At 38.1% G+C, this 15,427-nt stretch overlaps 1 protein-coding gene across 3 annotated transcripts in view; it reads right to left on the reverse strand.

Moving 5' to 3' along the window:
• Window positions 1–824: 824 nt before the first annotated feature.
• HCN1 (hyperpolarization activated cyclic nucleotide gated potassium channel 1) overlaps window positions 825–15,427 on the reverse strand; it is a 200,980-nt gene continuing 186,377 nt past the window's right edge. For all 3 annotated transcript variants that reach the window (XM_074932746.1, XM_074932745.1, XM_074932747.1), the window contains 2 exons: window positions 3,657–3,821; window positions 825–1,763 (listed from right to left, as the gene is read on the reverse strand). In XM_074932746.1, the coding sequence (XP_074788847.1) occupies window positions 955–1,763; window positions 3,657–3,821 (974 nt within the window). In that variant the 3' untranslated portion in view covers window positions 825–954. The remainder of the gene's footprint in view (window positions 1,764–3,656; window positions 3,822–15,427) is intronic.

Raw genomic sequence — 15,427 nt, forward strand, 5'->3', positions numbered from 1 at the left:
GAAGGTATTGGTGAAATACAAGCGTTTTGCAGGATCAAGCGTACAATTTTGCATAAAACATTGCATGTAAAAGTAACATTGTAGGTTTTAAGCCATTGCATTACAATTCAACAGTTGTGTTCTACTTAGCTTCAACAAATTTTAAAACTGTAAATTTTGAAGTGAAGAGCAGAACCTAAATTCCTAAACAAAGACCTTGCAATGGTACACCACACAGTAGCTATCTTTGTTTGGGTCTAAAAAGTTATTTACACTGGCAATTTTTATAGTCTTTGTAAAAGTCTTGAGCAATGTGAATATTGAAGTCTACCCAGTTTTCTGAAAGAACAGAAGGGTTGACATGTCATGAGGTTACAACCTATCCAGAGGAGTGCGAGTGCCAGCCTTTTGATTGCAGGTGTTTGCAATTTATTTCTTTTCCAATCTAATTCCTAAAAGAAAGTGCTAACATATGAAATGCAATGGGAAATAACAACTGAATTCTTCATGAGAAATTATTGTGTTTGCAATAAATGAAATAACAAAGGTTTCAGAATATCACTTGGTCAGTGCTTTGTTAGTTAGATTGATATTTCTCTTTTTTTTTAAAGTTTTTGTTTGAAGTTTGTTATTGTGTTGACACTTTTCCCATGAAAAAAGCAAACTGGATAAACAGATAAATCTGTTAGACTGATTTTAAAGTTGACATGTTAGAAATAAGTAATAATACAGCTCAATTTAGACTTCTTTAATGCAAGGAAGGAAGATATGAATTCAAACAAGCTTTTTAAATTTTATATATATATATATATTTATATATATATATATATAATTTTTACATTCGTTATGTAGGGCAAAGCTGTCTAAAGTATTTTTCTCATAGTAGACTGCTGGGGTACATTAGGAAACAGGCTAAAATAGTTCCGGGGACGGTGCTTGGTTCGTTACAAGTCTGTTGCTCACAGTTACCAGGGATCATAAGTTTGACGCGAACCGTGGTTTCTCTCCCTCAGGCTCTGTGCTTAAGACTGTGGAAGAATCCCTTTGCAGAGGGGCTGGCGGTGGCGCAGCACCCCGATTTGGGGGGATGGCTCCTGAGGACATCTGTCGAAAGAGCGAGACCCGATGGGGGATGGTAGCCCGGCTGGCCGGGGGCATGCCGGGCCCAGGGGCAGGCTGAGGGAGGGAGGCGAGGGATTCCCCCACGGTGGGGTGAGGCCTGGCGATCAGGGTGGAGATCTCGTGGGGCAGGGAAGGCTGCGAGGCAGAGAGGGGCCGCACCTCCCGGGTCAGGTTAGTGTTGTGGAGGGCCTGGGTGCTCTTGTGGACCTCGTTCTTCTGTGCGGCCCCCGGGGGCTGCTGGGACACCTGCGGCTGCTGCTGCATCAGGGAAAGCTGCGAGGTGGTCGGCGAGGCATACTGGAAAGTTCGGCCGGCCAGAGGGCTCTGTATGGGTGGGCTGCAGACAGCGGTGGTGTAGGAGCAGGGCGAGAGGATGACAGCCTGCTGGGGCGTCTGCGTGCTGGGCGAGGGGGAGTGCAGGTTTCCGTGGGACAAGCTGCTGGCGGTGTACACGGGAGGGGACTGCGTCCTGACGCGCGTTGACGAGGCAGAGGTGTTGGAGTTCAGGGCAGGCATCTGCTGCAAGCTCACTGGGGCGATGGTCTGCACCATCTCCCGGTCGTGCTTTACAATCTGCTTCAAGATCTCATTCTCCTGGTTGTTGAAAACCCCGGTGTTGAGATCCTTCTGGAACTTCTGCAGGAGGATTGAGTTCTTCTTCCCTTCACAGAGAGGCAGAAGAGTTAGCGAGCCTGACACACAGAGGCAGACTCCTGCTCTGACTTTGCATTTCAGCACCCATCACCGAGGTCTATGTATCGTATAAGCTTCAGCAAGCACGGCGCTGAGCAAGGGGCCACAGCTTGGTGGCAAGCACACTGCAGTAGGATGTACCACACTGGGCACTGCCGCAGCAACTCATGCTGGCAAGCAAGCCCTGACAGCTGGCCTCCATGCACACCCAGTTTCCCCTCTCTCTGCCCCAGCATGGTGGGCTTTCATAACACCACAGCTCAAAGACACCTGGACCTTCTATGCCTCTTCACTTGTACTGTATTGCTATTACTACAGTTATTCTAAAAATGTAACCATGGTAATTTTCTAAACAACAGGGTGGAAAAAGCCATTGGGATCTGCATGTGTAACACTTTTCATTGCAAAACTGTCCTAATTTCAACTAAGCTATTACATGTTATAAATACACCTGTCATCTAGCACATTCCCTGGAACTAATTATTAGACATTAGTAATCACTGACCACTAGCTTGCAAGAAATCTCCTTTTAAAATATTTTTAAACTAATATGAGCTCACGGATAATGTGACACCTGCTTGCACAATAAAGACTGCTGTACACTGTGTCCTGATATCTGCTTGATGGCTCTCAGTGTCTGCAAAATGTAGACACTATTGTGTATCACCAGATCACAGGAACACAACTGCACTCACTTGTTCCTTTTTTTGATAAAACACCGCAGTTGAGATGAGATTGCTACTCCATGAGCAGACTGGACTTTACTACTAGTATTATTTAAGCACAAATTACTCAGAGTTGGACTGCATTTCCAGAGAGTCTTGAGAGACAGAAGCCTTGAAAAGATAAACTAATGCACTGAGTGCTCACAGTCTGCAAAATACTGAAACAGGTCTATTAAATATTAGAAATGTGTATATCTGTACTTCTTCATCTATATTAAAGAAAACATGCTTTATTCAAAATCGCATCTTCAGCTTAAAATCAACAGCACAACACTGCCCTGTAATTCTTTCTGTATTCACTTTGAAGAAACTGCAGACGTAACTGTATTGAGAAAGAGTGATGTGGGGAAATCCTTATACTGAAGTTTTCTTGTGAAGAAACAGGATAAATGATTTTTTATGCATAACTGCATTTTAAAACCAGTGTCAATAATGATGATCAGAATGTAATTCTTCCAACCAAAGACCACATATTTTATCTAGTATGTCCTATTAGAAAGGTCCAGAATGTCTGGATGCACAACAGCAGACTTTGCACAACCTTTTTTGATATTCTGCCATATCCTTCTGTCTTTCATTTGGATATCGTTGGCCTGCTTTTCTGATTGCAAGCAGATCTGAGTAATGCCAGTGTGCAGCCATCAATGCTTGTAGTGCCCATGTTGTGAGGAAAATGAGAGCCCTGCTGCAAAGGATTAATTCACTTCAACAAACACAGGTTTTGTGAGTGCTGAGAGGCTTCAGCTCTTCTCAGCATTATAGATGTCATCTGTAAACAATTTATGCAGGAAAATGTCATCTACTGCTCATGAAACAGCACAAATCCTATCCAGTGCTGAGGGCAGCAAAAGAAAGATAAAGGATTAATAAATAACACTAATGATGATTAAAGTATAAGAAATAATCCTCAGAGGAGTATGACAGCTTTCTAGAACTCAAAGGTTTTTATTATTTAAAAGTGAGATTGCAGAATTTCTTGTCTGGACACGTCTTATTCATAAATCAACAGAACATCTGCTGCAGTGTAACAGAAACAAAGCTTTTAAGAAGGGTTTCATCTTGGCATTTTATCCTGCAACTCAAGGCAAAGAAAGGGTAGAAAGGGTTTAAGAATTCCTAAAATGGAAAAAAAAATACCTATCCTGTCAAGTCTATCAATTGCCACCGTCTCAAAGGCTCTTCTCATCATGGGGTACTCTTCCAGAACCTCGTTGAAGTTGTCCACCGAGAGAGAATATAGGCGACAGTATGTGTCTGCTCGTACACTGGCAGTTCGACGGCCCTTTGTCAAAAGGCAAATCTCTGGGGAGAGAAAAAATTCAACACACACAGAAAACAAAGACGTTAGTGAACCATGTGAAACTTAAAGGCTAGGAAGTGACTCAGTGCTCACAAGTAATAATTCAGTACTCAGCAGTAATTTTTCTATTGCTGTTTACGCAAGGTTGCAGGGACAATTCTGAAGATGTCTGATTCTATTTTTGCTACTCTGAAAAAAATAACTAATGTTCTTATAAAAATAAGAGCCCTGATTATAGGTGTTCTCGGTCTGGACTCTGATTTTATCAAGCCTTTTAAAAAAATTTTTTCAAGTTATAGGAAATGATCCATCAGCTGTCAAACAGAGCTTGCTGACTCAATTAACCCAAGTGATTCTATTGATCTTTTAAAACATTTGACTAACATAGAGGACCAAGTCCTTTAATCATTCACCAGATTTACTAAACTAATTTAATACATGATCTAATAATATTTGAATGTTGTTCTAAGAAATTTGAATGCTGTTCTAGGAAAAACTGATTCAAATATGAAAGTGCCTTCTGCTTCCTTGGGTTTTATGTTCTTGCTATTTTGGGAGAGCAAGCAAGATTTTAGACTTTTCTTTTTCTTTTTTTTTTTTTTTTCTCACTGGGCTAAGAAACAGAACCCTTTTAATCTCTGTTTACTCCATTTCATTAGTCTAGTAACCTTTCTCTGCAAGTGCCTTCAACAGAAAATCTTCATTCTGGAACAGAGGAGACCAAAGCCATATGCAATCCCAAGAAATAGCTCCAAACTTGTCAATGCTTATTCCCAAAGCCACAGGAAGAGGGTTACAGGGCAAAGGCCAAAGTCAATGTGTGAGGCTTATAACAGCAAAACATATGAGGTAGAATACTTATTTATTTATACTAAAATACAAAAAATCAAAAAGTCAATTGCAAAAAAAAGTGTTTGAGTTGATCCCATTTTTATGCTGGCGAATATGAACACAGAAATATCAACAATTCTTGGGCTCAGTCAGAGTGAGAGTTTACCTACTCAGTTCTAGCAGACAAGAGTTCATATTTGTTCATATTTAAATACAGGTAGGAAACTGTCTCCTACCCTGCTTCTGTGTCTATCAGAAATGATCATTCTCAATCTCAAACATCATTCAAGTATGGAAAACCAAATATTCTTCATTAAGAAAAATAAAGATTTCTGCAGGCTTTACTTCAGATCTATAAAGTGATAGCATAGGGTTTTTTGGGGGTATGTCTTCAACAAAATACATTTTTTATTATCTAGAATGTAAAGAACCTCGATGTTTTTTGTCTTGTACTTCTTGTTGAAGAATTTCCACATGCCACCTAACCCTGAGGGCTTAGAGACTAAGATGCTTAAATAACAGTGGATAAATCAAAGTAAATTAACGTGGGATAAGTACTAGCACAGAATGTAGTTAAACCCCAACAGCTTTGGGGAGAATTTACAGAGGCAAATGTGTATTATGAGTTTTGACCTAATGTCCCTCACAAAACTTAGTGCCCATGAAATAATGACAGTTTACTGTAAAGACCCAGTCAGGTCAAACAGAAGTCAGTCCTTTCCTCTTCCATCCCCTAGCTCATCCTGACTCCATCTCTTTTGACTGAACTCACTGCATTTTAGTTACAAGAGTCAGAAGGACATTTTGCCCAAAGGGGACAGTTAAATGCAGTGAATACTTGCTCCATTTCCTAAGGTATTCTTTAGATCTCACACAGAATAAACTTTTACAATGCACGGTTGGATTTAGAGATAACTTAAGTAGCTGGAAAATCACCTCCTGATTTTCAGCTCTCTTCACTTAAAATTGCAGCAAACAATACTAGAGACATAAGGAGGTGTTTTCTGCTATACTCAACAAATAGAAATACTTTGAAAAACATCACATGCCCCAAATGAAACAGATGTTGACTACAGATCCCAACCATTCCGAAGAGTATAAAAAAAATGGAGAAAGTACTGTTTTCAACATTCTTAATCTATAACACTGTATTTTAGATTACTTCGACAAGAAAGATGGGAAAAAAACATCAGATCAGTTTCAAGAACATCTAAAGAACCTGAAGGTGCACGGGTCCATGAGACCTGATGAGATGCGCCTGTGGGTCCTGAGGGAACTGGCAGACAAAGTGGCTAAGCCACTATCCATTGTATGTGAGCAGTTGTGGCAGTCCAGTGAAATTCCTGCTGATTGGAAAACAGGAAACATAACCCCCATTTTTAAAAAGGGAAATAAAGAGGACCCGGGAAACTACAGGAGAGACAGTCTCACCTCTGCAACCAATACGATCATGAAGATCCTCCCGGAAACTACGCTAGGGCACATGGAAAATAAGGAGGTGATTGGTGACAGCCAACACGGCTTCACTAAGGGAAAATCGTGCCTGACATATTTTGTGGCCTTCTATGGCAGGGTTACAGCGTTGGTGGGTAAGGGAAGAGAAACTGATGTCATCTACCTGGACTTGTGCAAAGCAAATGACACTCTCCCAACTGGAGACACATGGATTTGACAGATTGGCCACTTGGTGTATAAGGAATTGACTGGATGGTTGCACTCAAAGAGTTGTGGTCAATGGCTCAATGTCCAAGAGGACAGCACTGATAAGTGGCATTCTTCAGAGGTCAGTATTGGGACCAGTGCTGTTTAACATCTTTGTTGGAGACATGGACAGTGGGATCGAGTGCACCCTCAGCAAGTTTGCTGATGACACCAAGCTGTGTGGTGCGGTCGACACGCTGGAGGGAAGGGATGTGCCATCCAGAGGGACCTGGACAGGCTGGAGAGGTGGGCCTGTGCAAACTTCATGGAGTTCAACAAGGCCAAATGCAAGGTCCTGAACATGCGTGAGAGCAACAATCTCAATCACAAATACAGGTTCGGCAATGAGCGGATTGAAAGCAGCCCTGAGGAGAAGGACTTGGGTGTTCTGGTGGATGGAAAACTGGATATGATCCAGCAACATGCGCTTGCAGCTCAGAAAGCCAAATGTAGCCTGGACTGCATTAAAAGAAGTGTGGCCAGCAGGACAAGAGAGGTGATTCTCCTCTACTCTGCTCTTGTAAAATCCCACCTGGAGTCCTCTGTCCAGCGCTGGAGCCACCAATATAAGAAAGACATGGACCTGCTTGAGTGGGTCCAGAGGAGGGACCTAAAGATGATCAGGGGGCTGGAGCACCTCCCTTACAAGGATAGGCTAAGAGAGTTGTGGTTGTTCAGCCTGGAGAAGGCTCTGGGGAGACCTTATAGCGGCCTTACAGTACTCAAAGCAGGCCGACAGGAAAGATGGGAAGGGACTCTTTATCAGGCAGCATGGGGATAGGACAAAGATTAACAGTTTTAAACTGAAAGAGGGTAGATTTAGATTAGATGTAAGGAAGAAATTCTTTCCTGTGAGGGTGGTGAGACACTGGCACAGGTTTCCCAGAGCAGCTGTGGCTGCCCCCTCCCTGGCAGTGTTCCAGGCCAGGCTGGACGGGGCTTTGAGCAACCTGGGCTAGTGGAAGGTGTCCCTGCACATGGCCGGGGGGGTGGCACTAGATGATCTTTAAGGTGACTTCCAACCCAAACCTTTCTATGATTCTATGATTTTATGAAATAAGGGGAATAGAAAGAAACACTGAAAACCATATTATTGTATTCTGCAAACCCCATCAGCCCACAACTTCTGTTTGAAGAACATCTTTTTGGAAGGCTCTTAATAACCATAATAAAAGTCTTCTAGTTAGATAAGATAATAAAGGATGGGTCGAAAAAGACATGACAAATATCACAGCACCTAGAAACTGATCAGCGAGTGCCACCTTGGAGCCTGCCTGCTCAGGAAGACGGGAAAGCTTCATGTTCTCAGCTGTAGCTGAGTGGTCTATTCAAAAGATAAACTACAGCCTTCTGACAGAAAAAATACCATGTGATGAATACCCATGTAGTGCATTTCCAGCAACGTTTCAGCATTATAGTCACTGATACATCATCTATATTGCTTTGTTACATGTATCAATAGCATCATTTGTACTTTTGCCACAAGACTAATGTGCTTGTCAATTGTATGTGTTCTGCATTTGAGTTCATTTCATCTATTAGTTATTTGTTTGGAGCAAACTCTCAAGTATAGTAAGACATAATATATGAAATCTTATTTATTTGGACTGGAGCGGAAGAACACAGAATGTCAAAATGTGTTCCCATCAAACACTTGCGTTCTTTTAAATAAATCCAAGTAATTGCGCTTTTTTTTTTTTTTTTTGAACAAATAAATAAACAATAGATTTCATGAAGAGAAAAAAGTAATATCCATGATACATTTAAAATGAGTCTTAGTGGCTTTGAGTACACCAGGTGCCCTCAACAATTATGCTCTCCTTGATGATCAGTTGATTTAAACAGACTGTGAAATACAAACAATAGCACAGGAGTGTGCAGTGAAATACAAACAGCTTGGTTCTTTATTAGCATAAAAAGAAAGCAGTGGCAGCATATTACTCACTAATATTCCCATCTGCAGTTGGCATGGTACATTGCCTTCATGCTGACACTTTCAAAGTGTCAAATACTTCTATCTTTTCTTTCCAAACAAAAGAATGTCTTCAATTCCCATTAATAATCATGTATAAGGCTATAATGAACCTGTAATTCAACTCTAAATGCAAGTTTTATTTTACTTATTTAATTTCTTTGGACAACTGTTCCCTAGAACATTCTGAAACAAACATCAATCACTGCACTAATTAAAAATGACTATTTGAAAGCGCTAAACAATGCTAAAAACATTAATTTGTTCTTATGGTCCATATTTAATAGAAATGCTCTTAATTTGTCTGAAAAATCACAATTTGTGTTCTGCTAGCATCAGGTCTTTCCCACAGAACAATGCACCTCTCAAAAGAACATGGAAAAAGGCTAAAACACAATGTACTTTCTGCTATCAAGACTATGACTAAAAAGTGGAATGACAAAGTTTAAAGATAAGCCTTTTCTGAAGGTTATAATTATAAACAAAACTGATCACCCATATATCAGTTGGACACATACATAGGACATGGTTTAGTGGTGGATTTAGAAGTGTTAGGTTAACGGTTGGAGTCGATGATCTTAAACGTCTTTTCCAACCTAAATGATTCTGTGATTCTATGGTTGTATTTCAGCAAGACCATCAGGTTCAGTTTTTGGAACACCATGAATTTCTGAAGAAGCTTGCCCATATCTGTATCTTGTAAAACAGGAGATGTGTAGATCGTATTTTATTATTGCATTAGTGTGACAGAACAGTCTAGATAGGAAATTCTACATACCTGAAAGACAGCACTGAGGAAGACTGATTTCAGGAAAACCCAAGTGAGTTAAGGTAAATGACACAACCCATAGGATGACCTTTAAAGAATTAGGACTAGTAGGCCACAGTTTTGGTTCCAACTGAGAGCAGCTTCATTGTTCTTGTGGACTGTATTGATACGCCACTGTAGGCAATAATTTTCCTCCTCCCTTGTTGCTATGTGATTCCTAAACACTTTTTTCAAGAAAACTGCTGGGTATGTGGAGCAGTTCACCTCTAGCACCATTTATGATGCATTGCTTTCTTAGTCTTTGCTGGATGGGTACATGGACTGGCTATCCTAGCAATAATTTCCTGTTTCCACTTCACACAAACGTAGGAAAAAACCTTTTTTACTCCAGGAAGCAGTACAGTTTATCTGACGGTGTAGCACCTATCCATTAACAACTAGTTCATTTTTCATGTAAATTATACTTCAGATGTAACTACTCAACTTTCTATGCCACATTAACATTTGACTAGAGATTGAAAAACTTCAAAAATCAAAACAATATAGAGTTGCCTTGCAGACAAAATGTGTCCACCACCAGATAAACTGTGATGATTAAGGTAACAGTTATGAATCCAGTACTTGGCTGGTTCGTTAAAGGACCTGTCTCCATGGAACATATTTCTTAGCTTAGGATGTTATATAGTAAGAGGTAGAAAATTCATACAATGAATTATTATTATCATATGTAGAGCTTTGTTTTGCAAGGACATGAAGACCAGAATTAAAGCAAAAGTTCACTTTATTAGGTGCAGAACTTAATTTTCTGAGGTAATGAATAAATGAGTTAACTAGTAATTTAACCATATAGTACTCTCCATACTAAAATCAAGTAAAAGTTATTAGCAGTTTCTATGCAGTTTATTAAGTGCTCTGTCCCCTCCTGAAGCTGTAACAGATTTCCAGTCATCTGTTAGATTTAACACTACAGGATCTAATAAAGTGTCCTTCCAGCTGAGAACAGCTGACTATTGCTTCAGTTCCCCAGCAGGAACTTTGTTTCATGTTGTAGCAAGAATATACATTGCTGGGCAAATGGGCAAGCAGCTATTCAGACCATCTGGTTACTTTCAGCAGCAGAAGAAAGATGGAAAACCAAAGCAATTCAAAGGCTTGGGTCAGCTGGTCTAATGCATTTGTATTTTACAAGAATGGGACAGTGTATTAGAATATTGTTTATTTTACAGAGAGCAATGAATTACTAAACTATTATAGAAAAAATTTAGATGTACCAAAGCTCTTTCCATCCACCCATCTCATGAGTCTTCAGAGCACATTTCCCAGAACTACCAGGTTTAGTTTATTATTTTTTTCTAACGTAACTTTTCATAACAGCAACTCTTTGGCATGCTGCAAAGACCAATACTTCCTGATTTCTTTCAAGCTACTGAAGTTGTCCACTGACCAGAAACTAGTTAATGGCCACTTTCTTGGTGTGCCAGTCACAAGAAGGGACCTTCAGCTCAGGGCACTCTATTCCCAGCTTTACAACAGGTAAATGTGAGTGGTGTTTACTTGTTTAGACAAGGACTAAATAAACTTTACTCAACTGAAAAAAAAAAAAAAAATCAGTAATCTTCTAAACACCCCATTCTTTCAGAAATGAAACCATTTCTCAGTTCCACATTGACGTAACCATCTCTAATAAAGAAAACAGGGACAAGCTGTTTCATACTATAAAAATTTGATTGCTTTAATACATACTTCTGCATTTCTGTCTCCTATTTCTTTATTAAACTTTGGGAAACATCAAATGTAGATACCTATAATATTTTTTCTAAGTTTTTAATGTATTCTTTTTATCTTTCAATATATTATCACTAGTGCACAAGATGGAAAACTGAGGGATATACTGCTTTTCATCATAGATAATGAAATGACTAGCACCAGGTCTTATGATTAGTCAGAATGTGGCTTACACCAATTAGAGTTTCAGTAATCTATTTGCTAAAACAAACAAACAACAAAAAAACACAACTATGCCACATAGCTAGGCAGATGTTATTTTTGCAGTTGTTTTGCAAAACAGTATTTACATTCACGTTAGTCATGACTGAGGGGGCGGGGGGGGGGGAGGGGGGAAGAACAAGTGATATCCCCCAAATCTAGATCTATGGAATGAATGGAAATTAAAAGGATGAGTTAAATTTAGCTCTGAATTCAGTTCGGTATTTAAGAAACCTTAAAATATAGTCACTGCTCAACAGGAATATTCCTGCAGCAAAGAAGACAACTTAAGGAGGAAGGAAAATGGAGACAATTACTGCCTTTTAGAAACAGGTTTATAATCTGGACTCTCCAAAAGAAAAAAACCTACATCTTTTCCCACCTTATTTACCCTAAATATGGAATTACAGACAAGAAACTGAGTTTGTCAGAGTGAGCAATAGCAGACATTGGCTGCATGACACTGCCCACAAGACACTGCCTCTTCATTTAAGAAATGCCAACAACAATTGTCTGTAAAGTTGCTTCCAGATATCTGGTTTCATCAACCAGAGAGAGGGTTCACGAAAGAGGCCTGAATACACAGTTGAGCAGTTACTGTTTTAAAGAGGACTGAAAATGGCCAATTACAATTAAGTGTCCAAAACAACTTCCTTAATGCCTCAGTTTCGGTCTCCTGCACTTTCTGAACTATTTACCTAAACCCAATTTAAATTTATCTATCTGTGATAGCTGTTACCCTTATATAGATATCCTATAAAAAACAAAAACAAAACAAAACCAACCAACCAAAACCCAAAAAACCCAACAGGTTAGTTGTTTCACATTTTTATTGCCTGTTTGTAGTAATTTGAAATTTGTGGCTCTGAAGACCCGAACACATGAGCTCTCCGCATGTTCATGGTTCATTTTATTATTTTATTTTATTTTATTTTATTTTATTTTATTTTATTAATTTTACTTAACAGAACAAATAAAAGAAATAGAAAATGTGCCCTAAAAAGCAAGGTTGAAATTGACAAAATTTTAAACAGGAAAGGATTAGAAAAAAGCTAATTACACCTCTATTAATATAGCAATTAAAAACGCAAAGATGTACTTCAGTAGATTTCTGGAACTGTCCCCTCATTGCAAGTTAGGAACACGATACTTGTTTGCACATATCTGTCCCTACTTGCCAGCAACCTTACTGGCTGAGGTAATTTCTGCATCCTGAAGATGTCCCATATGTATCATGTCATATCTCTGAAGAGAGGAAGAGAACGCAATGGGGACTGAGAAGAACATTTGCATATGAAAAGATTCTATGGTGTTATAGCCAATAGTAATGATAAGGGTTTTAGTCTTCTTGAGTCAGGAAATGGTCAGTAGGAAAAGAAGTAGATGATAAGGGATATCAGCACCCCCCACAAACAGTACTTTACCAGTCCCTTTCATCCAGAATGTTATCCCTGGAACACAATCCCCACACTTGGAAAAAGGAGAGTTTATCTTGAAAGACACTCTGGGAGAAGAAGGGACCTTCAAAACAGACAAGTCTGAAGTAGCTGGAGATAAGTATCCATTATAGGCATTTTATAACTATTTTCCTGATCTAAAATACAGGTGAAAGACGATTAGTTCTTTTGTTACATTTCTTTTCATTACTCTCTGCCCTAAAGGTCTCCCTCACAAGACTTCATTTACTTAACCTTTGTATATATATGTCAAATGTCTGGTACAGCAAGTGGTCTAATTACAGAGGTTCTATTATATTTTTTTTCCTATAAGTATTTCTAATTGGCAGAGAGGTACATTTATTTCACTGGAGATAGCACAGGTTGCCTGGTGAAAAAATTACTCTTCCTAAAAGAACTGCCTGACTTTCATTGACCCAAACATTGATAGGATTTATAGAGGAATACTTTAAAAAAATGGTTCAGATTTCAACAAGCCTGAAGGTATGCTTTCTTTAATTTGCCCCAAATTTGTCTTATATGCCACCTACATATGAGAAGCTGTTTCTTGAAACAACTCTTATTCTTAAATACACTACTTTATAGTAGCTCTGAGAAAAGTAGTGTAATAACATGCTACTAATTTGCATTTGAGACTTAACCAGAGCAGGCCTCCCGTTACTTCCATGTGGAAGTCATTAAAACAATTTGGCAGAGCCTTTAAAGTATTATTTAATGTGATATAAGTAAATGTAGACAAAGACATTTTGGGCTTATATTAATTTTCAAGGCACATTTGGATGCAATAAACCAATTCATTTTAGCCACTCTCTAATGACTTTTGTCATTTTTGACAAGACTGATAGATAACTGGATGTTTTTAAGTCCTCATCTTTCCTGTAAAGTTAATGCTGGTAAACTATTAAGCATATTTCAATGTAATATGCTTAATATATATTGACAGTATAATTAAATTCTTTTCAGAAAGGTTGTTAGCCACAATTATCTTTAAATCAAGAAAGAGAGCCAAATATGCATGGTTAGAATACACTTGCCTTTATAAAAGGTGGTATGTTAGCTGACCAGAGACATTTGATGTTCCATCCTGACCTCTCTTTTCTTTTTTCTATCTGAAGGTATTGAAAATAGCTATGGCCAAGTTTTCATGACTAGAGCAAACAGAGGCCAGTAACATTTCCTACATCCTGGCTATTTTCTATTGTTAAATTTTTCTGAGAAAGCTCTGTTTGATAGAACAGAATATCAGGTTCATTATATAAAATACAAATGCATGTCCTTATTTTATCTTCAATGCTATTTACAACAGAGAATCCATAAATTTTATTCTACTTTAATGAAGTGTTCTTTCTACCAAGAGAGACTAAGATAGTCTATTTATTATCTTGTACAAGCTCATACTTTGACAGATATTAATTTTATTTTCTTTAAAAAAATAATAATTAAGCTTAGATTCTAAGATAATGCACCTAAGTACAGATTTAGCTTTCATACTGGCTGGGTCAAAGGCCAAAAGTGATTTAATATAATTCATCAATGCCTACTTTTGTTTAGATGGATGTTTATTCCCTGTCGAAAAAAAACCCCACTTAATTTCTTATGCATATATGTTATGCTCTTGTCAGCTTCAGTTTGGCAAACAACAACATTTACAAATTAAACTATTCAACTTGAATTTAAGTGGACTGTAAAAATATTGCACTTCTTTTTTTTTTTTTCCCATTAAATTATTAAACAAATGATCAGAGACTGTCAGTTCTGAATTAAATATTTAGATTACATATTTAATCTAAACTCAAGTATTTAGTTTAAATTCTACTGTGTAAAATTGAAGGTACTTGCAAAATCATGTTCTGGTTTGTCTGTGTTGGCCACCTCAGATTTCCAGGCCATGATGATGTGATTGTTTGCTTGTGTCATGTATAAAGTCTAAATAAAAAATTTACACTGTTCATGAATTTGAACAATTAGAATTGTAATTTGGTTTGATGACTATGTTACTTAGATAAATAGAATTATGACTATTAATATTGTTAAATTTATACCTTTTAGCATCACAGAGTAATTTATTTTTATTCCATCTTCTTAAAAAGTCTCTTAGGCTTTTAAAAATACTATTCTGTCTGAATAGCAAGAAGTTCTTCTGACTGCATAATATTTTCTATATAAAATATGGTATCAAAAGAACAACACAATGCAGAACAAGAAATTATTCTTTATCATGAGGAAGTGTATCCTCAAAATCGCAGGCTAGTCTGTGTCAAAAGAACTTTTAATTTTTTGGACCCCTTGCAGATAATTCTTTTAGAAAAAAGTTCTACACTGTTCACCTGAAAAGTATTTTACAAATGAGTTGGTATGGAGATCTGGAGATCCTGATCCCTTAAAGCATTTAATTGGGTACTTGCCATTAAGAATGTGAATGATCACACTTCAGGGATGCTGCTTATAATTAATTAGTTGGAGTATGAACACTGAGAGACTTAATTCACCCCTACCTTGAATAAGAAGCAGCCATATGCAATATTTTTACAAAATGTAAAACTGTATATTGTATCATGTTGTCCAGGTGTAAAGCAGTAAGCAGTCAGGCACTTTAACAGCAATTTCTCCTTTTATAAGTATTAGACTGCAAATCTTGAAAAGTAGTCTATCTAAAGGAAGTACCTAGAGTGTACCCAGAAAAAAATTGTGGCAAAATATGATATAAAGTGACTCAACATTTCCCATGGTATTATTTTCCACTGCACTGATCTAAAATATACTGACAGTTGCTGTTCCAAAATGGGGAAAAGCTCCATAAATAATAGGTAGGTCAAAGAAGTTCCGTCTAACTGGCCTTCTACAAGCTGCAGCAAATGCAAAATACAATGTTACTAGAATTTCAAGCGTGGA

This window comes from Athene noctua, chromosome Z (genome assembly GCF_965140245.1).
Source record: "Athene noctua chromosome Z, bAthNoc1.hap1.1, whole genome shotgun sequence".
Lineage (NCBI taxonomy): Eukaryota > Metazoa > Chordata > Aves > Strigiformes > Strigidae > Athene > Athene noctua.